Raw genomic sequence first — 22,917 nt, 5'->3', positions numbered from 1 at the left:
TGGGAGGACTGATCTGTCAACCACCAATTGCAGGAAGAGGCGTGACACCCTGGGCCCAGCGCTGAGCTCAGCAGTGAGCTGGAGCAGGTGGATGTGGCAAAGGAATAGGATGCCGAGCCCTTACAGGCACATGGGACTAAGTCCCACATGCTCTAAAACCCATGCACCAGCCACCAGATCCAGATCAGACCGACATCTTCATTTTTTATGCAAATGCTTAGCAAAACATGTCTGTCCCACTTTCGCCGTGAAGGCGGTGCACTCAAACTGCAGCAGGGAGAGACACCTTCCTCCTTCAGCCTCCACACTGCTCATTTTACCCTCCATGTACTAAAACAACTCGCGGAGCATTAGCAACTTTTGGTGTCTTTGTGGTCTCCCTTCCGCAACTCCGCTGCTTTTGGCCGTATCATGCCTGGATCACCCCACACGAGGCAGACGGGGATCAGCTGTTTGCTCCGACTCGTCAATCCCCTTTCCACGCTCCCTGACCATAACTGCACAGCTAATTCTCTCAAAACAAATAAACACCTTTAATTAGGCCAGGGCATAATTGAGGACTTGGAAGTTTTTAGGAGTCATTATTACCTCACTCCTTGATTTATGTGCGTGCATATTTTGATAAGAGCTATTCATAATCCTACAGACACTGCCAGCAAATAATTTTTCAGTTAGGCAATAATGACTTCAGTAGTGGGTGTTTATTTATTGTCTGGTTCAGCCTGCCTGGTACATATGTGGGTGTCTGTGTGTGTGCAAGCGTGTTTAGTGGGGTGGGGGATGGAGCTGAGAGGAAATGTCATCACTGGCTTGTGCCCCAAATGCTCTTGCGGACCAACGTGAGAAGAAGGGAAGATTTGTATCAAAAATATGTTCTTTGAAGTCTGAGCTGTTCTTAAAAAACCTACAACCATGTGCCCCAGGGAGAGAAACTACTACCTCTAAACACACACAGAGCCCTAAAATAATGGCCATCAAGATAAATCTCAATGGAAGAGGTGAAAGGGGAAAAAGTGATGCCTGCCTGCTTTCTCAGCTTTTTAAATTCTCTGCAATCATCAGAACTTTGCTCACAGGCAGTTTTGTTGTTTGCCCTGGCAAGTCACTTTCTTTTGTGGCTGCTAAGGACTATTAATGCCATACCAGAGCAGAGGGAACCAGTTAGGAAAATGTGAGTTTCAGTAAGAAGTGAGTGGCAGAGGGGCTCAGAAGCAGGGGTGGGACCAGGGGAGCCTTTCAATAGATGCAATTTCAGAGCCCTGGGCCAAATACGCCATTGACCTTGATTGTCTGTAAATGCCTGGGGCCTGATACAAGCTCCATTGTGTGAACCCATCTGCAAGCCAGCTGTTAATTCCAAGCACTTCTTTGCATATACAATTGTGACACAAGTTTTTAAAACTTGATCTTAAAACTCCATGTAAGCAGCATTGCAGCTCAGTCCCTGGGGGAGCCCTGGCTCCACAGCCAGAACCAAAGATAGATGTTTGCAGTGAATTTTGAAAGCAGAGCAGTTACAGGACTTGCTTCAAGTTCCAAACTCAACCCAAGGTTGTGACCTTTTAAGTAAACGTGGCCCAATCTGTTTCAACATCCAAGACAAGCAAATGTCAAGTTTCATCTTGAGTCCTTGGGTCTCTAAGGTAAGATTTTGGGAGATGCGACTCACACACCACAAGAATGAAAGCAAAGGCCACGTGAAGTCATGAAAGCCAACACATCTCAGGCAAGCTTTGAAACCACCTGGGACTACATTCTGGTTCTTTACACCATTTTGCCAAAGTGGTTATAAACTCACATTAAAACTAGACATTGCATGTGAAATTTCTGAACTGGGCTCTGTGCAGACATTTCTGCTCAGAGCCCAGTTCCAGTCCTAGAGGTGTCAAGATAAATTTGCATCTTTCTTGATGCTTTCAGTTCTCCCTTTGCTTTCCAAATCAAAGCTTCACAATACTGTTCACCCAAGTTACTTTTGGTCCTGTTAACAGTACAGGATATGGTGTGCACTAGATTGTACCTGTCTCTGTATCCTCATCAGAAACAATCAATTTATGAAACTTTTACTGATAAAGCCTTTACTGTTGATAGCACAGGCAAAAAGATTGAGCTGCTGATTCTATCTCATACCTCTCCATTCAGTATATTAAATGTTTCCTGGGTCCACTGAAGCCAGCAACCTCACAATGCTGCTTTCAGTTATTATACCCACAAAATAATCCACTTCACCCTCTTCAGATAACTTGCATGCTACCCACTCCACAGGGCCAGTTCTCCCTGCCCTAGGCATCACCACCATGCTCTTGCTACAGATACTTCTCATCTTTAGAGCATGCAATTCACAAATACCTTGAGATCTTCGTAGGTATCTGCTGAAAGTTTGGTGCTGTTCATATTTAAACTACACAGGCTCTTCATGGCTGAAAGAGAAAACACACATATATTTATGATCATGCTGCATTTTCTTAAAATATCATGCTTGCAGTAGGCCAAAGCATAAACAAGACATGACTATGTGCAGCACTCCCAGGAAAAAGCTGAATAGCATAAAATACAGAAATACAAATGGATAAACAGCTGTTTGGGCCCTCATCCAGGAAAAAGTCCCTATTTAGGAAGGGCCATTAAGCATATGCTTAAGACTGCTGACTTCAAAGGAGTTCAGTCAACTTCTCATAATCGGTTTCCTGCACATTATTCTGAATAGTGCCCGCTCTCAGTGCTCTGCGTGGTGCTCACAGGGGCCATGCTGATCTGGCAGTCCTCCCTCTCCTCCCCCCATTCCCATTTTAGGCTCCAGTATTTAGCAGAATAGTTTCCTAAGATGAGCCATAACTACTGGCCTGTCTGGCACGTCTGCGTAGGATCAAGCCTATTAAAGTAGCCCTCCAAACCCAGCAGTGAGGTTTGTAATGCACTGCTGGGAGCAGCAGGGAGTTTCACTCCAGCACATTGAGCTCCTCTCAGTGCTCAGGCAATCCTGGATGCCTCGCTCTGCCTTGCCTTGTTTAAACCAAGAACAGGGAGAGTTTCACCTCTCCAGAAACACAGGAACAAAAAATGCCAGGAGGAGTGTGGAACCTGCTGCACACAGTTGCAGAGAAGCTGCCAAATGGCTTTCCAATCTTCGCCTCCTGCAGCACAAAGGCCGGTCCCACCCAGAGGGGATGCCCATAGGAAGAAATCTGGGAAGTCCCTGGGCAAGAGGTGACCACATGAGATGGGGACAGGTGACATCAGTGAAGCCAGAGGTGAGATCTGCAGTATGGCTCAGGAGGACAAAGCCCACACGAGGTCACCCAGTGCCATGAGGCTCAGGTCACCATCCCACAGCTGGACAGCTGCACGACTGGGCAGTGAGGAGGGAAGATTAAACCCAAACACAGCCACAGCCCGTCCTAAACCCCTGCAGAAGCTGCAGCACTGAGAGATCCACCTCCCGCCCAATCCCACAGGAACTCCTCAGAACCCACCCGAGCGTCCCACACAGCCCCGTTTGTCACTCACAGCTCAGTGCCAGCAGCCCGGCGTCCGTCACCGGGGTCTCGCACAGGTTGAGCACTTGCAGCATGGTGAGGTGCTCGGACAGGAGCCGCAGCCCCGCGTCGCCGAACTGCGGGGCACAAGCAGAGCTGGGTCAGACACGAGCCGGGGCACCCACCCCTCGTGCAAGAGCCTCAGTGCAAACAGCCCGTGGAAATGGGGCTTGGCCGAGCCCTCCATCGCTCACCGCCATCGCCAATGACGGCAGAGAAAGCAAAGAGTTTTATCTCTGTCTTGCAGGCGGGGAACACAGAAATGAAGCCACTTGTGTGCACCTAACCACAGGCCACCGCTTCATTAGACTGGTGCCTTTGAAGCCTGGACTTTGTACGAGCGGGCTCCCACCCAGGCTATACACGCTGGCTGTGGCATCCTCAGCCAGTTCCCAACCCCATCACACAAAAAAAGCACAGTGCAAGTGGTATTAATTAGCTATTTTGGTCTCAAGAACAATGCACTATTGATTGGTAATTGTTCTGTTGACCCACTTGGTTTCTGCTGTTTCTGAATTCTAGATTAATGGAAACCAGGGTATCGCAAAATAAGATGGAATCTAAACCCTTTTTTTCCTTTTTAATAATAAAAAAAAACCCTCACAAAAAGCAGGCTCTTTGCTCAGTAAAATCACACTCATTTTGAACAAAAAGCATCAAAGTTTCTCAGATGCAAAAGTTACATTGTTAAGACAAATCTGGAGGACAGACAAACAGTTAAAACAAGCAAGCAATCAGTTTCTACTTCATATTCCCCATTAAAAAAAAAAGGATATTTCTGGGATACAAAGTAGTTAGAAAAACAAAACAAAATATTTACATGACATTTCAGTAAAAAAATGCTGCTTTTTGTGGTTGCACTGACAATAACTGCATTTTCAGTGAGCACTATAAATAGGTGCTAACAGAAAATGGGGAAAACCCATTCAGTGGAGAACCTCAGAGAGCAAAACCAGCAGGGAAACATAGAAGAAAAAATATAATTTTAGAAGTTCCTTCAATCAACAGCTGAATAATTTGTTCAGTTAACTTGAGGGTTTTTTTGCTTACAAAATAATCACATTCTCATAATCTCCTTCTACTTATTCATTATCTGAGTTTCTTTTTGTTGCTGTTGGGTTGATCAGCTTTCAAGCAATTCACTGACTAAACTGCACAAACTATGCTTTGCTTGACCATAGGAGCTGCACAGCATCATTTTTTCATCCTAACTGGGTGAAAGCAGAAGCTTTTCCCACATGAACAGCAGCACAGGTTCTACTCAGCACACAGCAGCAACCATGCCCAACTGCAACATTCAACCCGAGACAGTAGCAACAATTTATAATTAAAAATAAAACAAAAATTAAAAATCAGAGAAAAAAAAGTGGTGAAGAGAAAAAAAAATCAGCTGCCAAGATGAGCTAAACCACAGGAAGGCCCGGTAAAAATAGCAGGAGGACAAAGTCATCTAAGCAAGCCTCTTCACACACTCTTCTTGTGCTGAGGTGGTGTGGAATTTCGGAATTAGTCAGCACTGGTTCCTGCCCCGAGCCTCAGGCTGCACAGCACTCACCTGAGTTGACCACAGGTTCAGCTGCTTGAGCGAAGGCAGTTTGATGAGGTGCTCAGCACAAGCACTTGTCACATTGGTAAAGGCCAGGCTGAGGTTTTCCAGATTCCCAAAAGATCCCGAGCTGAGCAGGCGGGCCAGGTCTGCATCCTGAAAGCAGACAGGAGATTGGTAAGAGAGATTGTGGATGCCCAGCCTGGCAGCGTGCGGTGTCACCGATACTGGTAACCAGAGCGAGTTGCACAACTGCTCCACTTGTTTACAGTAACAGAGAACCACACAGAGCAGTTTCTGTTTGTTTGGCAAGCAGCTGGGCTCTTGTGGCAGCGTTGCTTCACACACCCTGGGAAAAATCTGTCCAAACATTAGGACAGAAATGTCCTTTGCGTGTGTATCCTTATGAGACACAAAGGCTTCAGTGTCAGAGCAAATGCTGAAGATGGGTCTTTAAACATCGTGAAGATTTAACCACGAGGTCCAGGTCCCACCTGTGCTCAGCACCATCACCTGGCCTCAGTGAAGTTAGTCTGGGTTTGCACCAAGCTTAAATGCAGTAGTGCTGGGTCTCTTTGAGACTTCCATGACTAAAATCCAGAACTGGACATTGTGAAGTTTGCCTTTGTAATGCAAAACTGTCCCCAGAGCTGCCATTCCAAATCTGAGCAGCACTATAACTGTGACAGCCTGCTGCTGGTGTTGGAACTGCTGCACAGACCCAAGAGCAGAAATGTGCCCTAGTTGTGTAAACTCCAGTTGTGTTGACAGAGCAAGTGGAATGGCTCCCCACTCAACTGCCCAAAACCACTGTGCCACATGGCAAACATAAATCAAGTGTTTAAATATGGAAAGACAAAGGTGTTTTTCTATTGACATGATTAACTTACTGTGGACTTGGATGGCAGTGTTAACCTTGTGGGGCCACCTTTTCTTTGCTGTAAAAAAGAAGATATTTTGGTCAAACAAGCTGCTATTTCACATTTCAGACTCAGTGAAGTACAGCAAGCTCCTCGCTACGCTAACCCTGCTCCTATTTCAAAGCTTCCTGCTGGCCCTTCCACCTCACTCCTGCTTCCCCTGCCCTGAGTGTGCCTGTTGCTCTCCCTGAAAAGCATCTACTTTTCAGGCTGGGAGAAGGGGTTAAAGACAAATAAAAATGTGAAAGAGGGAAGAGGAAGTTTGTGGGTATGTTTGCCTAGGTGAGAAAGTGCTAATGCAAGCAGGTCCATTTGAAATCTGTAGGTCCTCTCTTTAAAATCGGGAAGAATTTTTTCTATAGGCTTTAGCTCTGAGAACTAGACCTAAAGACCATCTCAGTGAAATGCTGTGAATGCCAGAGCATTCAGAAATGCTGGCCAGCACCAGAACCATTTGCTACTCATATGTCAAAAGGTGGCAGAATTTGACAAGCTGACTTGTAAGATCTTGAGACGGCAGGGTTTCACCTTTATTCCTTCACAGGGATCCTAAGCAGGTTATTGAATATCATTCATAAACATAGTATGGGATTAGTCACGTCAGTAAATATCACACAGTATATATATTCACAGTAAAATCCTCTGAGGACTGCTCCCATCCTGTTGTTAACTGGGAATTTCACACCCTGCTTGTCTTTCTTTTGTACCTCCATTTGTGGAGAGCCCAGAGCCCAACGTGCTATGGCAATGTGTGCAGGGTGACATACCAGCTCCTTTAACTCCCTCTGCCTCTCACACAGCTGTTCATACATTCTCTTTCCCACGTCTGTGCTTTCCAGGGTGGAGATGATCTGGAGCTGGGTGTCGTTATTGTCAATGATGTTGTATTCCAGCATCAAACACAAAATCTAGCAGCAGAACAAAACGAGAGTGGTCAGCGCAGGGTTTTCATTCCATTTCTTTCAAATATCCTAAATACACTGGGCTTAGGGATCCTTAAGTGCTGGGGCTTCTGTGCAAGCAGAACACGTGTGAGGTGCACCCAGTCCACAAGGCAGGATGGGGAAAGGGCACAGAGGCTCCAAAAGAAGATGCTGGGAGCTCACTGCTGTGGCCAGGACATCCCCCACCTCACTGAGAACACACCCAGCTCACCCTGGGGAAGGGACTGCCAGGAGCAAGTCAGATCCCAAGGGATGATTCCAGTGGGTCACACCGATTTAGGACACAAGCTGTCTCTCCATACTGCTTTTCCTTTTCAGCTATGTATCATGCCATTGCAATTAAAATGCAAAGCTTTTATTCCCTCCACAATTTCAATTATTTTTAATGAAGAAAAAAAAATCTAGCAACATTATATTCAAATGCATGCAGCATGCTCCTTTATTTACTGGATTAAATTAGCATGTAAAAATCTAAGTCAATGAAAAACTCCTTCCATCTATTTATCCACTCTCTTTCTGCTGATAATGACAATTATCAAGAAACTTTGCTTAAAAAACCCAGAAAAATACATATAAACTATTAGCACAACAAAAATAACAAATCATGAGCATAAAAAAACATGTATTAATGCAAGCAAATAAGGTTTTATAATGGCACTTCCTGTGCACTGCTCATTTTGCAGGTGGCAAGACAAGAATCAGGCATTTCATCATGGAAAAGCCTCGTGGTTGTGAATTGTGATCTCCCACCACAGCAACCATGGCCATTTATTGCCCATCCTAACCTCTGCAGCTGCATTACAGCAAACAGTCTCTTTGTCCAAAAATTCATGCACCCACCTTTCATTTAATTCACACTCATATCTACAGGACAACAATATTCTGTTCCCCTTAATTCAGAGAGACACAACCAGCCACTGCTGGTGCTTGACAAAACACAAACCTGACCCCTGCTAGAGCCACTTCTGGGAAAGGCACTGTGAACCTCAACACTGCTCATGACCATGTTTTTAGGGCTTACCTCTACCATCGTCTGGTTACCCCTCAAAGCCAGCAGCATGCAAGGTCCCAGTTTATTTTCAGCCAGTGAAAGCAGGAATTTCTTTGTTTTATAGCAGGATCCCATTAAAATATGAACCTATTCAAGAAACAGAGGTAAAATTAGGGGTGTAGGCTTAAGAAACACAAATACCTCTGGAAGGGATATTGTTAAGCAGTGAAAAAGTGTTAAGTATTTGTAATAAACCTAAAGGAATGAAGGCTCTCTTTACAGTTAGGCTTGCAGTGTCTCAACAGCTTTACTGCCGAATGGAAGTGACTTTTTGAAGAAGGTGATGCCCAGAGAGATCTGAGGGAGTGGGAAGCTTGACTCCATGAAGGAGCCCAGCTGACAGCCTGACAGAGGCTCCCCAGGAAACATCAGAGCAGCTGTGCAATTGCCCCCATTCCCAGTAACCTGATGAACCCAGCCCCGGGGGAAGCACCGGGGATTTTGCTCTCGCATCTGTTTGCGCTTGGGTTTCTCTGGAAATGCCAGCTGGGGAGCAGGGGCTCTGTGGGCCGGGTGTCTAGGTAAAAGGCAGTGCTGCTGGCAATCTGCTGGCCTGGGATAAGGGGTGCTGACAGACAAAATCACCTGTTCAGGATGAACAGACAGGACCTGACTGGGGAAGGAAACTCTGCTTTAAGAAAATCTGGCAGTCCTAAGCACTAAGTCAGAGATGACTTCATGGGTTCTCATGCTCTTGGGTCACTATCCTGCTTCCTCTTTTGCTCAGCTTTCCCTGGAAGGAAAGAACTGCTGAGAACATACCCTGAGTGGCACTCCTTCGAGTCCTTGAGCTGACAAAAGTGTTGTGCAGACTCTCTGCAAGCTCCAGAAAGCACCATGTGATTTCACATAGTAACGCCTATGCCGGAAACGCATAAGCCACTCGTACAAATCAAATATGTCTCTTCTCAGAAAATAAGTTGGTCATATTATTTTCAGAGTAAAAGCCTTAGAGATTAAATGCAGGGAAGTCTGAGTTCATAGAAGAAAGTCTTATTTCATGACCCAGATGGCTGATTCACCATTTGCTGCAGAGCACTACGTGAGAATTTGCATTTTCCAACAGCCTAGGCAGGAAGAGCTCCATTATGTGGACTCAACATCAGCACTACCCTACAATAACCTTGTAAATACATTCTGTGGCCCCCCTGGCTCATGGCATTGCCTGCACTATGTTCAATACTGCTAAAATATCACAACCATGCCATGATGAGGTCAATTTTATGTGAATCATGGCTTCCTTATCAGCAAGCTCTTTAGAAAAACTGAAAATCTTTTCTTCCTTAAGCATCCATCAGCTCAGGTGGCCTTTAAAAATGTGAACCTCCAAGCCAAAAGAGATTTAATTTCATGCAGTTTTCATTAAGTTTTTTTAGAGGTTTTCTTGAGCAATGGAAAATACTGACACTGACAGTAAAGTAACATTAGGTGCATCTCAGAACAGGGTGTTTTTCCAACTTTATGGTTAGTCGTTAGCAGCTCTTTAAGTATTTATCAACATCCTTGCAAAGGGCACAGAGTACTGCATATTAATGTGTGTTAGCGTTGTGCTTTCTCATGCACGCCATCTCCTGATGCTCATAAATATCCTGAACGGCTCTCGGGAGAAATGATACAGTTCTGAAGAAATTTTCTTTTCAAAGATAAGACAGATGAACAGTGAAGAGGGGTGAAACCTTTTGTAAACACTCTTCTTCCATTATCAGTTTCAGAGGTAACTGATCCATCTGAATTTAAGGGTGTAAACAGACATCGATGTTCTTTATGTCCCAAAATGTTCAGCATGTGGGAGATGCACAAAGTGCAGAAAGTCACTATATACCCAAAGCCAACTTCAACAAATGTTTTCCCCCTTACCAGGGAAAGGCAGTAATATAATTTCCATCTTACTTGGTATATGGAGAATTAATAGAGAGAGAGACCTATGTGATTTGACCCAGGTTGCACAGGAAGACAGCGATGTGCTTAAATCACATCACTGATGAAAACCTGTTATTTTCTGTCTAGCCCTTCTCAGAGTTACAAAAGAAATAACTGCTGGAAATGGAATGCTGGTTTCTAATTACACCTCTTCACAACAATGTAATTGGGCAGAGACACTGGTAACACCTTTTGATATCTATCCATGCATCCCTTGATTAAACCAAGGTAACTGTTGGTTTTAAATTCCAGCGTAGCCTATAAATGTAAACTATAGGTGTGGATGTACAGAACAGTCTGTCTCCCAGTCTTCCATGTTCCCTGAGAGAGTTTTTTATACAGACAGGCAAAGACAGGTATTTATAAATACAGAAATACATACATATGCACAAGCATGGTTTGAGTATTACACTACCAGTGAGAAAACATGCCAAGGTTCAAAAAGAGAACAGTAATGTGCTAGCCAAATGGTGACTGCAAGGGAGGTTGATGGATTTGGTGGCAGAAAGGTCTGGATTTTCTGGTGAACACTCATGGTTAACAAAATTGTAATTTTGATACTTTATTTTTTGACAAAAACAAGTAAATCCTGTTACTGCCAACTAGGCATTAGTTACTTATTGCAAAGTTTGCGAACTCCCATTCCTGCAGACACCTACCATACTGGCAAAGAGCTCTCCATCATCGTCACAGGCCACTCCCCCAGGGCTGTAGAGCTGGAACCAGCCGTCCTTGCCAGCCCTCACACTCAGCAAACACGAGTGGACCTGCCAAGAAGTGAACACATTGGGAAGGTTACAGCTCCTGCCAATAACCACCAGCATCTCCCACACCGGGCCAAAAGGAACTGCAGAACCAGGAACTGCTGGAAATCTCATGGTTAATATTCCAATCTGCAGAGCTGCAGACCAGGCTCCGCTCCCAGAATCCATTTTTTTTCAGTATAACCAAGAGAGAAGCTGCACCATCCCTTACTGCATGGCCCTTTTCACTCCCTTTACCCAAATCAAACACAAAATGGCTCTAATCTAGAACAGTGCCTTTCACTTGGAAAAAAAAAAAACACACAAAAAAAAAACAAACCCAAAAAAACCCCAAAAAAAACCAAAAACAAAAAAACCCCCACAAATTTCTCAGCTTCTGTCATTTTCCCCCTGTCTCCCAGCATGTGTGTCTATACATCTGATGTGATCTGCATACCCAATGTGGTAGCTGATGGCTTGCTCATTCCAATCAGTAAAAATTCTTATTACTCCTGCTCTAATAAAATTCGACCAGAGTCAGGGTGAAGGAAATCCACAGGGAAAACTCAACAGGGATATGTAACACGGAAGCTGCACTGGAGAACTGGCACCAGTGAGCAACCATTAGTCTAAATTTGGCCCACTGTAGAGATTACTATATTTAGTACCACAATTTAATAGAGAAGTCATAATTAAGCTTTATTTTTTCCTTTTCTTTTTTTTCCCTTCACTTGAAGAAACAGATGTTCAATTTCAATTTTTGAGGTGTATGTGGGGGGGGAGGTAAATTCTTTCCTTTGGGCACAGAACTCTAGTGGCAGATGAAACCCTGCTGCCATTCTAGGACAAGGTCTCTTCTGACAAGGGTAACTACTGCTCACAAGAGCTAAACCCATGGAAACGAGGAGTTCTGGGCAGTGATGATACAGCTTCACCCACAGCTTGAGGGAGCTTTCCTGCCTTCATGCCAAAAGCAAGAATCACTGTGCATGAGAGGTTCCCTGTGACTCAGCCAAAGCTGATGATGCTGAGCAGGCTCTGAGTGCAGCTCCAAGGCAGCAGCACCACGAGGCTGCAGCAACACTCTCAACCCCAGTAACACACTCCCACCCCCTTTCTGCTGCCAATTCATGAGAATTACAGGCATTTGCACACAACAGAGCTGAAACACGGCTACACAAAACCTGTTCTTTTGTAAGCTGCATGCATCCATGGATTTTGCTTCCATTTTTTCTTTTGTACAGAAGATGAAAAGCTCTGAGTGATCCCACAGAGGGCAAAAATCTTGCTGGTTGCAGTTCACTGCAGAACAGGGACATCAACTGATGCCAGACAAGGAGGTGACAACACATAAACCTCACACATAAACCACTCTGAGAGGCCACTACTGCTTAGAGACCTAGGCAGAGTAAAACCACACTGTGTTTTGGAACAAACTACTTAAGGAGAGATCTGAACAAGTGCAGTTGCAATCCCTCCAACTAATGCTCTGTGTAAACTGCCAACAAACTCACTTCTTGCCTCGGGTCTTCTGCAAATCTCTGAATGACATATTTCAGCTCCCTGAAAAAATAAGAGTAAGAAGGACAAGAATAAGCAGTTGCTGGTTGCAGTATTTGCACAAGTATCACATTTCTCTTAAACAACACCTAAAATTATACATATTAGTGCAATTTAGAGAGAAACAAGTTGAACTCCTTTCACAGAAAGGAAATATGATGCCTAAAAGTGATTACCAAGGACAGTGTCTGCTCACAACAGCCTAGAAAACGTTTCTGAGATGTGCATTGACAAACCCCTTTGTAAATTCTATCAGCACCCACTGGCTTTAGTCCTTGGGCTCCTGCTAGCACAATAAATTACAAAGAGAACTTTTTATTGCTAACAGAACATGCCTACAGCCCTTCACAGATAAAAGCCATTAGACACAATACTGAATAATGCATCATTGCTATTATTGACTAATACAAGAATTTATTCAATAAAACAAAGAAGCCCCAGAAACTTACTTTGTGAATTTCTCATGTGCGAGAGCCCTGAAATTCAAAACAGAAGAGTGTGAGCATCTGAGAGAAAGAAGAGAGGGGAAAAAAGAGCCCCAAAAACCCAAACATGCACTTTTCAGTTCTTTCCAGATAATAAAAGGACTTGCTAAGCAACTGCAGCACATAAGACAAAAAAAAAGTTTAAAAAAATCAGATAAAGCCTCTTTCATTAACCTAGAGGGGAAAATTACTTGGAACAAATCTTGTAGCTTTTTTTGAGTCTGTCTTAGACAAGGCTCTGACTAATATCAGTGGGAGCTTTGGGTCAGAAGAAAGTAACAGACTTACAGTACAATTATATAATTACATGGGTTTGCCTACCTCCAAGAGCCAGGTGTATTCTTTAATTGCAAGGCAATTAGGGTATGGTCGCAGCTAATTAGCATCATACATCAGTAAAGCAATTAATGGTCATTTTGTGAAGTGCCTTGGATCATGGTATGGTTTACAGCTCCCCCAAGACTCACGTTTGACTTAGGTAATGATGTCCCTGTTACCCATCTCCAAGCTCTCACTGTAGCCCAGGTAACCTGGCATGGAGGATTAGACCTCAGTGATTCAAGACACCAGGTCATCAGGGGATGTGATAAGCCAGCAAATTGTACAATTACAGGTTGTAATTTTTGTCCACGGAGGTCTGCACTTTATAAACACCACCGCTCATTAATAGGTTTCCGAGGGAGCTCGGCTGATCCGTAGGGCAGCTTCTTCATTTAATGCAAAATACAAATGACAGGAGTCTCTGTGACGCCAGTCCTCCCCCACTAAATCTCTCACTTTGCTCTCCTCCTCACCAGCTTTCCTCCCCTTCCTGTCTGCCTGTCTCTAGTTAACCATATTTCTTTTCAGGATCATCTGAGAGAAATGGGGAAGGAAGTTGAACGTGGGGAGGTCTTCACATCCCTCTGCATCAGCCAAAATCCACTTCAGTTTCTAAATCAATACTAGAGGCACAAAGCTCCTACTACCATCCCTTTTTTACTTGACGTATATTTCACCATAAAAAACCAGTAACAAGAACAAGCCAGCAAATACTAAAACAGTGCAAACTCACTCCTTGGGAAACGGGATAGGTTGAAGCAAGCTGGCCAGGGCTGGTCTCCAGTCATCATAGTCTGACCTGCAAAAATGAACATTTTTGTTAACAGGTTACCAGGTTTTAAGTATGGCTTGCCAACAGTTAGTTCAAGGAGTTAAAAGCTTCTTACTGTGGGCACCAACAACCTTTCTGGTTTACTGAAGCACTCTCAAAATCTACAGTGACATTTCCCTTTCCATTTCCAGCACATTCTCCATTGAGGCACAATAAATCTGGTATTTACAGTGACCTCCAGAGAGGCCTTCTTTATGTCAACCTAAAGACATTTGCTGTTTATGAAACCTGTTGACATTTAATCACTAAGTAATACTTTCATCTAAGTTGGTAGAGCAATTACCAGGCCACTGCTATTTAAAGCTCTTCTCAACATTTAACAAGAAATTTTCCTTGCTATAAGACATAAGCCCAAGATACCCCCAAATCCATTTCTGACACAAAACCCACTGGAGGCAAAGCTCAGACCCTGGCTCTCAGTCCCAACAATGAATACACACAGAAGTGAATCTCACACGGGCTGATGTCTGTAGAAGAGCCTGCCTCCTCCTCTTAGTGCTGCTACCTTTTGGATTTCAGTGTTAAAAACCAGAGTATTGGCTGCAGCTTACTGGAAACTTGGCACCAAAGTGTGGTGTGTCTTTGGGAAGGAACGATGTGTAATGTTCTCAAATGGACAGTATCTACTGATAGCATTACAGACAGACAACATATGCACAGGAACTGTTCCAAAAGAATGCAGTTTTGCAAAGGGAAACTTCTAGCTCAGAGAAATTGAAGATGGATGCATTTCCAAAAGTCTCATCCATCTTTTGAACCACATAAACCAGAAATGTCCATCAACTAATAACACACATGATGCTGGACAATCCACAAAGATGTGTTCACAGAAAAAGAAAATTTAAATGCACGAGCAGGGTACTCTTAAGAAGCCACATGCAGAGAAGTTTTACCTGAATGGAGAATTGTGATGTAAAAATCAACCAGGGAAGCAGTTACCACTTGCCCAAGAGCAGTATGAGTTCAGGTTACACAAATGTGTGCTATGTCATGCAAGCAACCAACCCATGAGGACCACTGTGACCTGAAAGTGGTTTAGTGCATTAAAAACCAGAAGAGCACACGTGAAGTTACAGTAATCCAAAAAAGAAACCTCGTGCCCATGCCAGTTGTGCTAGAAGCCACTGAACCTAATTTTCTCCTCCATAAAAAATTCTGTTCTCAGGTCTAAACTAGGGCCAACTCTGAGACAAGGGGTGTCTCACAAACCTAAAGTGAGTGTGAGTCAGTGGCAGCAAGAGCACTTTGTGATCAGCTATTCATAAGGTTCTTTCCAGAGACAAAAAGTCCCTCACCTGCTTAGCCACTGAACAAATAAGGAAGATGATCAACTCTGTTTAATGTCTCAGAACAGCAAGACATGAAGCAGGACTTCATTACAGGGGTTGCTTTTCCATTTAGTCAGTGTAAAGTGAATATCATGACACACCTGAGGATGGGGCTTGTCACATAAACTGAAATAATGCAAGGAAACCTCTGACACAGCATCTTTTAGGTGAGCTTTCTGGGTTCTTTCAACAAAGCTTTGATTAATTAAAGCTATCTACAAGATTATTCATTGTTTCTGATCTACAGACACATTGAATGGGTCGGTGACACAGAACTCTGGCCTGTGCTCAGGTTCAGCTGAAAGTCTCTTGTTAAAATGCCAGGTCTCTGTAGGAGAGAGCTGATGCAACCTATCTATAGCTGCAGCCCTGAGAAGTGCCACAGGTTTTACCACATTTGTCAGGTGTGAGAACCTGACATTCAGGACCAGACATTTTGTTTTATTTAAATATGCACACCCTTTAGAAATTCCTAGCTGATTTTATTCTAAAAACAACACATTTTTATTGGTAGATACAAACAGCTCTAAAAGCAGATTTTTTTAGCAGGGGAGACTCAGAAGTCAAAAAGCTGAGTTAGAAAATCCGGAGGTGTTAAAGGTGCTTCATATCACATGTGATACAGCACCTACAAATCTTTTCTAACAGAAGGTTAACAGCTGAGAGCCACTTTGAGGCTTAGCTCCTGTGACATCTCAGGCTAAGTGTTACACCACTGAAGTTCCTTCTTGAGCAATCTGGAGAGTTGTGATTACTAATAATATGAACCAATCAATTTTTCATGGCTGAGCTTCAAAGGAAATTGCAAGAGTAAGAAAAAAGTTGTTTTGGAATGAAACTGCAGGCAGAATGGAAAAGTATCACTGACTTTCCTAAAAGCTGGGGAGCGGGGCAGGTCTGTGAGAAGGCAGTGAAAAGAAATCAGCCTGATTCCCCAGGAGGAGAAGGAAGAAAGAAAGGAAGGAAGGAAGGAAACCGTCTCCTATTGAAATATATAAAATTTGGTCGCATAAATGGGACCTGAACATAAAATCTGTACAGCCTGTAATCCCTTCAATGTGAGCTAGGAAACATGAAACAAACACAGCACAAGAATAAAACTAAACTACTTATTAAAAGCCTACAGTGTTTCTCCTCCTCCCACCTATTCCTTTTTCAAAAACATTTTCCTTCTGTCTGTGCTCATCTCATCTGCACTCTTCTTTCATTTCAGACAGTTGCTTTTTTTCTTTTTTTCCCTTTTTCTTTTTTTTTTTTTCAATCCATTCAAAGCTCCAACACAAGACAAGTGTTTGAAGCAGGGAAAGAAAGGGAGATGGATTAGTTCTGGCTGCAATGAACAACCACTGCAATGAGCCAGACAAAGAGGCTGGGCCAGGAGAAGGAGGGAGCGCAGGGACATCCTGGGCCAGCCTGGGACAAACTCCCTTCCCAGCTCTTCCAAGGGCTCAACACTCATCACACAGCTCAAATCCCAGGACTGGCCTGATAGAAGGGGGAGAACAGCTCCCTGGCTCTGACTTTTGCAGGATTTGCAATTCTAGGCGAGCAGCACAGCAGCCAGGCTGCAGCCCGACCTGCGGGCTCCCAGAAGCGCGCGGGGGTCGCGGAGCCAGGCGGTGACAGATCAGAGCCATCACCTGCCACCGCACACAGCCTCCCTCACCCTGAACTGTCCCAGGGGACTGGCCAGGGCACGGAACAACCGTATTAATTAAATAATCCCCCACTGCAGTGACTTTGCCTCTGGGCCATCATCGCTCTTGGCCTGCCAACATAATACATTTTCCTTGCCCGGGATCACCTTTCACCAAAATGAAAACCTGCCCGCGTGTCATGTGCGGCACAAACAATCCAAAACACACGAGCAGCCCGGGGCAACCTCGATAAACATGACATAGGATAATCCACTTGGGATATTCAGAGCATGCCACTGACCTATTGGGGAATGCAGAGCAGCCAGGGGAAGCTCCAGTGGGTGCTCGTGTTTGGAAAGCTGTGGCTCTCATCTCTGAGACGCTGCAAGCCCCAAGCCCTTGGGTTTTGGGGATAATGAAGAGACAAAAGCAACTACTTGGAAGCAGCTTGTTCTCCAGACTGAGCAGATTGACAAGGTAACCTCTGTTGTCAGATAATATGACCATACCCCCAGACAAGACCCCTTCTTTCCCTGGCTTTAGGTTCAATTCCCTGAATCGTATGACATCAGGTTTAGCTCAGGGTGCCAGGGCAGGCTGAGAACAAGCCTCATCAAACCCCTTGTCAATACAAGGCACAAACTTGCTATCTGCAAAACAGTGAGGTGCCTTTTCATGCTCAGCCTTCTTTTGAGATGGGCTTGTTTGGCTTTTTCAGAAGAAGAAAATTTAGCACCATTGAAAGACCCTAGAAAGGTTCTGCCCTGACTGCTGAGAACAGAAACAGGCTCCACTGCTCACAGTTGGCATGGTAGCATCAGGAAACAGCAACACAAGGTTGCCCAAAACAGGTTGTGACACTGGCCCCAGAGAGGGGTACAAGTGTCTGGACATCTGGATGGACCCTTGCCACTACAGGCAGCCATGGAAACAAAAATAACACAGACAAAAGGCAACAGTTTATGATACAACACCAACAGAGCTTCCCCAAGAGGGGTCTGTTCTCACAACCAATTGACCTAGATTTCACTGCAGACAGTTTAAGTGTCTCCCCATCCCCTGGAACCAGTGGGATCCCTCAGGTGAAAGAAAACTTTGAAGTTCTCCTGCCCAAGGAGTGGGGACACAGCCCCTTCTACTGCAACTTTCTCTAACCAGGGCTGTCCTGTTCAAGCACAAGCCTGGCTGTACAAGACATTCCCAAATGCATGGAAACATTAACATGCAAATAGGAGCTGGGCAATGCTGAGCCGTTCTCAAAGCCCTAATTTAATATGACAAACAGAAATTTTTCAGTTAATTTAGTGCATTTTCTATGCACCAGTTTAAGACTTGTAGCATTGAGGAGGCACTGGCTGGTATCAATAACACTGTCAAGAGTCCAGAATGAGTTACAGAATATTGGCACAGAAGTTTGATCCACTTTTGAGTGTAGGACCAAAATACTATGTTACTCTAGAGACTGTCTCTAAAATCCGCCCAGACTTTTGATCATCTGCCAGCATCTTCAAAAATCATGATTTTCTATTTTTCTTTAATATGCAATAGTTGTGTTTTGTTACTCAACTACATAAGAAAAAGGGTCAAAGATGTTCTAGGTGCTGTAAGAGCCCTACAGACAAACTTTCTAAACTGCCCTTTTAGTTTTCTGTGCAAAAAGTGAACTATTACAGTGATTGTTAAATCACATCTTCATCCATATTAGAAGCGAGGGTTTCCCCCAAAAAGTAAGCACTGTGTAAGAGTCAGGTGAACAAGAAAATGTCCTCTGTTGAAGCTACTGTTGAGAATTCTTATTTGCTAGACTTCCAATAATTAAAATTTGCCTAAATAAATTACTCCCTGCTGCCCTAAGTTAATTATGTAAAAAAGATATCCTCGCTGGTGACTCTCTTGTTTTTATGATGATACTGAGTCAGACACCTAAAAGAACAATCAAACTCAACGCTAAGCAACTTATTTATGTTTGGCTTACCATTGTTATTAATAAGAACATTATTTTACTGATAGCCCGCTGAGAGCTCAGCTCCTGGATAGCAGTTGTTTTATAATTAATGTTTTCTTCCTACTGGCATGTTCTTCAACTCTTTCTTCATATTCTCAGATTTTCAAAGTACAGTAATAGTATTTCATGCAACAGAAACCCTTTGTTCAGGAAGAGTTAGAGCATGAAAGTAATCAGCATCACAACAGCATTATCTTGTATTTTGGTAATAACTACAAGTCCTTCTTGTATGCTTGTCCATCACTGCTTTTTCATGAAATGCTTTTCCATCACTGGTTTCAGCATTTAAAAAAACAACATTGAAAACCTTTACCTATATTTTACAAATAAGGAAAACGAGGCACTTAAAGGTGACTTATGGAAGACCTCCCAGTGAGCCAGTGGCAGAATGAGGAGCAAGCAGATTCTGCATTACTGCCTTCACTTACCCAAAAAATCAAGGCATAACAGGAACGGAAGGGAACTCAAATGAGTGGAGCTACAGCCAGAGCTCTGCCTTAGGAGCTGCCCTATATTGTCACAGGTTGTGATTTCCCAAGCAGGGTGTGGGCTCTGGCAGGGCACTCTGAGGAGAGCTGCACCAGTTTTGTGTTATCACTGGTCCCTCACTGTGCACATCCTGTGGGTTTCACCGTTCAGAATGCCTGCTGTACAAGCAGAAAAAGGGCCCAAAGCTGCCCCACACCTACAACACCTCTAACAGTAACACATTCCCATTTTCATTGCTGCTGTTGAACAACTTGATTTTTAAAAAGACAGGAAATGCATCAAAAAAATAGATTATTTTAAAGTATGGAGTGAAACGAGTTCTTTGCATAGCAAATTCAAAGGGAATTGGGACCTGGCATATCAAATGTTTAAAAGTGGAGACACTGTGAGGAAGAACATGCCCGTTTGTGAATTTGTTTGTGTGTCAGCTGCATGATGAAACCAAAACCGTCAATGCTTCGTGAGTCAGCATCCAAAGCAGCATCAGGACTGGGAGAGTGCTCAGTGTTTATGGAAAACAGGGAGAGTCAAGGGGACAGGAATAAATACACGACGTGTTTAATGCAGCACCTGGGTGAGTGGAGACTCTAAAGCCCCCAGATGAAGCAAACTCAGATGCTGTGCTTTTTTTAATGCAATCATTTCTAAAGGCAGAAGAACCTAGGCCATGGGGAAAAAAATACAAAATTAGCCTTCACAGCAACTTCCTGCTCAAGAATCTAATGGGAACAGTATCTGATATTCACTTGTTCTCTCTACAGTTTTGAATGAATGCTTAAGTAATTCCAAGTCAGCTGTGTACTGAGTGGAAGAGTGATGCTGCAAATTTGTACCATGTATTTAGAAAAAAAATTAAAATGTGGGACAAAAACCTTCACAAAATCCTCCACCACAGCAGTCTGACCTCATTTTATTCCTTGAGAGTGCACCCCCAGATGTGCATTTGTCTGCAGTGTAGGCACATGCTCATGGTTTACAGCAGAGTCCAGATTTCACCCATGTCTTGGGATTCTACGAAGTTCAACTATGACTTCATTAGGCCTTACACTGTTTAAAAATAATTAATGTAAAAGTTTAACAGTTTGCTACAAAACATACTGCAACTCGGCAGCAGAGCTAGCTGTAAAAGTCAATTAAGTTGTTTTACTTCACTTCCATTACAAGCTCCCATTCTGGAGTCCACCTTTTCTGTTATTCCTTTTAATTCATTCATCCAGAGAAAACCAAGCTTTTCCTGAAGAACACTTTCCTTTATATTCCTGTTTAGGATATTCAGGAGATTTGTCTGCCAGGAACCACCTTGCCACCATTATGTGGCAAAGACTATTTGAACACCTGGGGCCTAATACAGGTCTGCTGTACCACAGCAACTGGACAGAGCTTCCACTCTAATACAAGCAAATCTGAATAAGTCATAAAACTTCTACAAGCACAAGAAGGGAGACTATCTAAGTGAAAAACAATGACTGTCCAACTCCTGCTAACATCAGGTTAATGGTGCTGCCTAACACTGCACAAGCACTGAACCTACCACAGACCTGCCTTTTCTAGCTCTGTCTCAGGCAATCCCAAGAGGCCTGGAGGAGACAAATGGGTTTTTTTATTTATTTTTGGTGGGCAAGAACAAAAACAGAAACCACTGGCACCAACATCCTGTCTTCTGTAAAATGCCTGAGGCTCAATGTACAAATAAGCTTTCCATTTTCATCTTCCTAATGCTATTTTTAGACCATCTTGGCAGTGCCAGATGCCTCTTTCAAAGGCTGGACTCTCCAGAGCTGGAGTTAAGATTTATAACCATGTGCTGGCTCACCACAGATGTTGAAGACAACAGGCCTGTGGGAAAAGCCTCCCCCCCTCATTGTTAAGATGACATTGTTCTAAAAGCTGTTCAAAAGAGTCACTCACAGCATCTTGAGGATTTCCACGTAGCAGCCCAGGATCCTGTCTGCCTGGGCGCTCAGCTCGATGCTCATGGTGCTGCAGGTGGGGCTGACCATCAGGCAGTCGATGAGGTTGGGCTCGCTGTCGTTGCCAACGCCGGCTGTCATCTTCTGGTTGGCCGTGTTGTTGCGCTCCACTTCCACGTGGATCTCGTTGGAAGTGACAATAACCGGTTTGAGACGGGATTCAGTCAAGGTGGCCTCCTGAGAGACCAGGTCAGGACTCGTGTGAAGAAGGCGGAGGGGGAGATTGGGCTTTCGGTCACACTGCTGCTGGCAGCCGTTCCGAATTTCCTTCAGGCTGGGTGAGTTGTCCCGACTGAATTTCAGAAAGAAACAAATCATTTCAGTAGACAGGCATACCAGCAGAGAGCAGGAGAGAGAGTGCAACACTGAGAAGCCATGATTTTTCCAATTTCCCACTGCACTTCACCCCAGCCCACCGGATGGCTTTCCTCTGTGCAATCGGATTACTGAAATCAATTAAAAACATTAAAAGGCTCCAATAAGACTGTTCTGCAGCCCCTATTTGACAAAGACTTGAGCTTTTCATTATTCTAATTGACAGACCAGTTTAGTCTAAAGGTGAACTTTCCTGTCCAAGTTGTGCAAAGCTGTAACAGAATCCATGCCCAAGTATGTATCTGGCTATAGTACATGCCCAGACATTTGTCTGCAGCCCTCGTGTCTGGAATTTGTGTTGGACACTGAGCAGCCCCAGTCCGTGCTCTGCCATGAGGAAAGTCAGATAGGCATAAACAAACAGGAAACATAGCAGAGGGGAACCCTCAGTGTCTACTGGAAACTGGCTCGTGTGTCAAGAACTGCGGCGTCTATTTTGCGGCGAGTGAGGAATCAGATTTTCCACAATAACGGAGACAGGGTTGTGAAACCAGCTCGAGTTCAAAGCTGCAGATACGCAGGGATTTACACACAACCCTTTCTTCTCAAGGTCTCATCCCTGCCCCTCCTGATTCCCTTGGTGAGTACCAGGGAAGGAAGGTTCAGCTTCTCTCAGTTTTCCTAGCACACCCATCTCACGCTGCTCTTGTTTGCGAAGAACACGTGGTCAGCTGGGAATTCACACTGACCTGTTGATGAATTCCTCGTAACAGGAATAAATGGCAGCTAAGCAGACAGCTACGAGGTTTGGCAGGACCCTGGGATGTGGGCATTGTCCTGTTGGACCATGCATGCTGGAAAAGAAAAAACAAGATGATGTCATTGCAAGAATGGTTTCTGTGGGCAAAACCAGTCAGACAGAACAAGGTGACAGACCTGGATAGGCATCCTTAAGGGATCTTCAGAAGGGCCATAACAGAGAGATATTTTAACCCTGTAAATCCAATGGCCCTACTTATGAACAAGGGTGAGCTGAATCATCAATTTAATTTATGTGGTATCCCTAAAGTCTTCCCAAAATCTCACACTTAAGTGAGCACGATGAGCTTGAAAGTTAATTTGAATCATTCTGCAGAGGCTTTGAGTCTAAATGTATATGAAGAACGTATGCACAGCAAAGTCCATTGCCTTGCAATGAGGCATTAGAAAACCCCAGACTTATCTGAGAACTAGCATTCTGAAAAAGAGACTTCAGCAACACTGCCTGATGGACTTGATTTATTTGCTTTTTGCCAGTACCAAAAAGCTCCAGCCA

At 44.0% G+C, this 22,917-nt stretch overlaps 1 protein-coding gene across 1 annotated transcript in view; it reads right to left on the bottom strand.

Moving 5' to 3' along the window:
• The window catches only part of LOC119705711 (c-Maf inducing protein), a 130,327-nt gene that overhangs the window by 2,534 nt on the left and 104,876 nt on the right, over nt 1–22,917 (bottom strand). The window contains exons 9-20 of the mRNA XM_038148455.1: nt 22,352–22,456; nt 21,226–21,579; nt 13,760–13,825; nt 12,670–12,696; nt 12,175–12,223; nt 10,577–10,684; nt 7,968–8,084; nt 6,770–6,910; nt 5,973–6,020; nt 5,092–5,238; nt 3,508–3,613; nt 2,350–2,420 (exon numbers count right to left, since the gene is read on the bottom strand). Of these exons, the coding sequence (XP_038004383.1) occupies nt 2,350–2,420; nt 3,508–3,613; nt 5,092–5,238; nt 5,973–6,020; nt 6,770–6,910; nt 7,968–8,084; nt 10,577–10,684; nt 12,175–12,223; nt 12,670–12,696; nt 13,760–13,825; nt 21,226–21,579; nt 22,352–22,456 (1,339 nt within the window). The remainder of the gene's footprint in view (nt 1–2,349; nt 2,421–3,507; nt 3,614–5,091; nt 5,239–5,972; nt 6,021–6,769; nt 6,911–7,967; nt 8,085–10,576; nt 10,685–12,174; nt 12,224–12,669; nt 12,697–13,759; nt 13,826–21,225; nt 21,580–22,351; nt 22,457–22,917) is intronic.

This window comes from Motacilla alba, chromosome 11, assembly GCF_015832195.1.
Source record: "Motacilla alba alba isolate MOTALB_02 chromosome 11, Motacilla_alba_V1.0_pri, whole genome shotgun sequence".
Taxonomy (NCBI): domain Eukaryota; kingdom Metazoa; phylum Chordata; class Aves; order Passeriformes; family Motacillidae; genus Motacilla; species Motacilla alba.
This window is presented reverse-complemented; position numbering and strand designations above follow the sequence as displayed.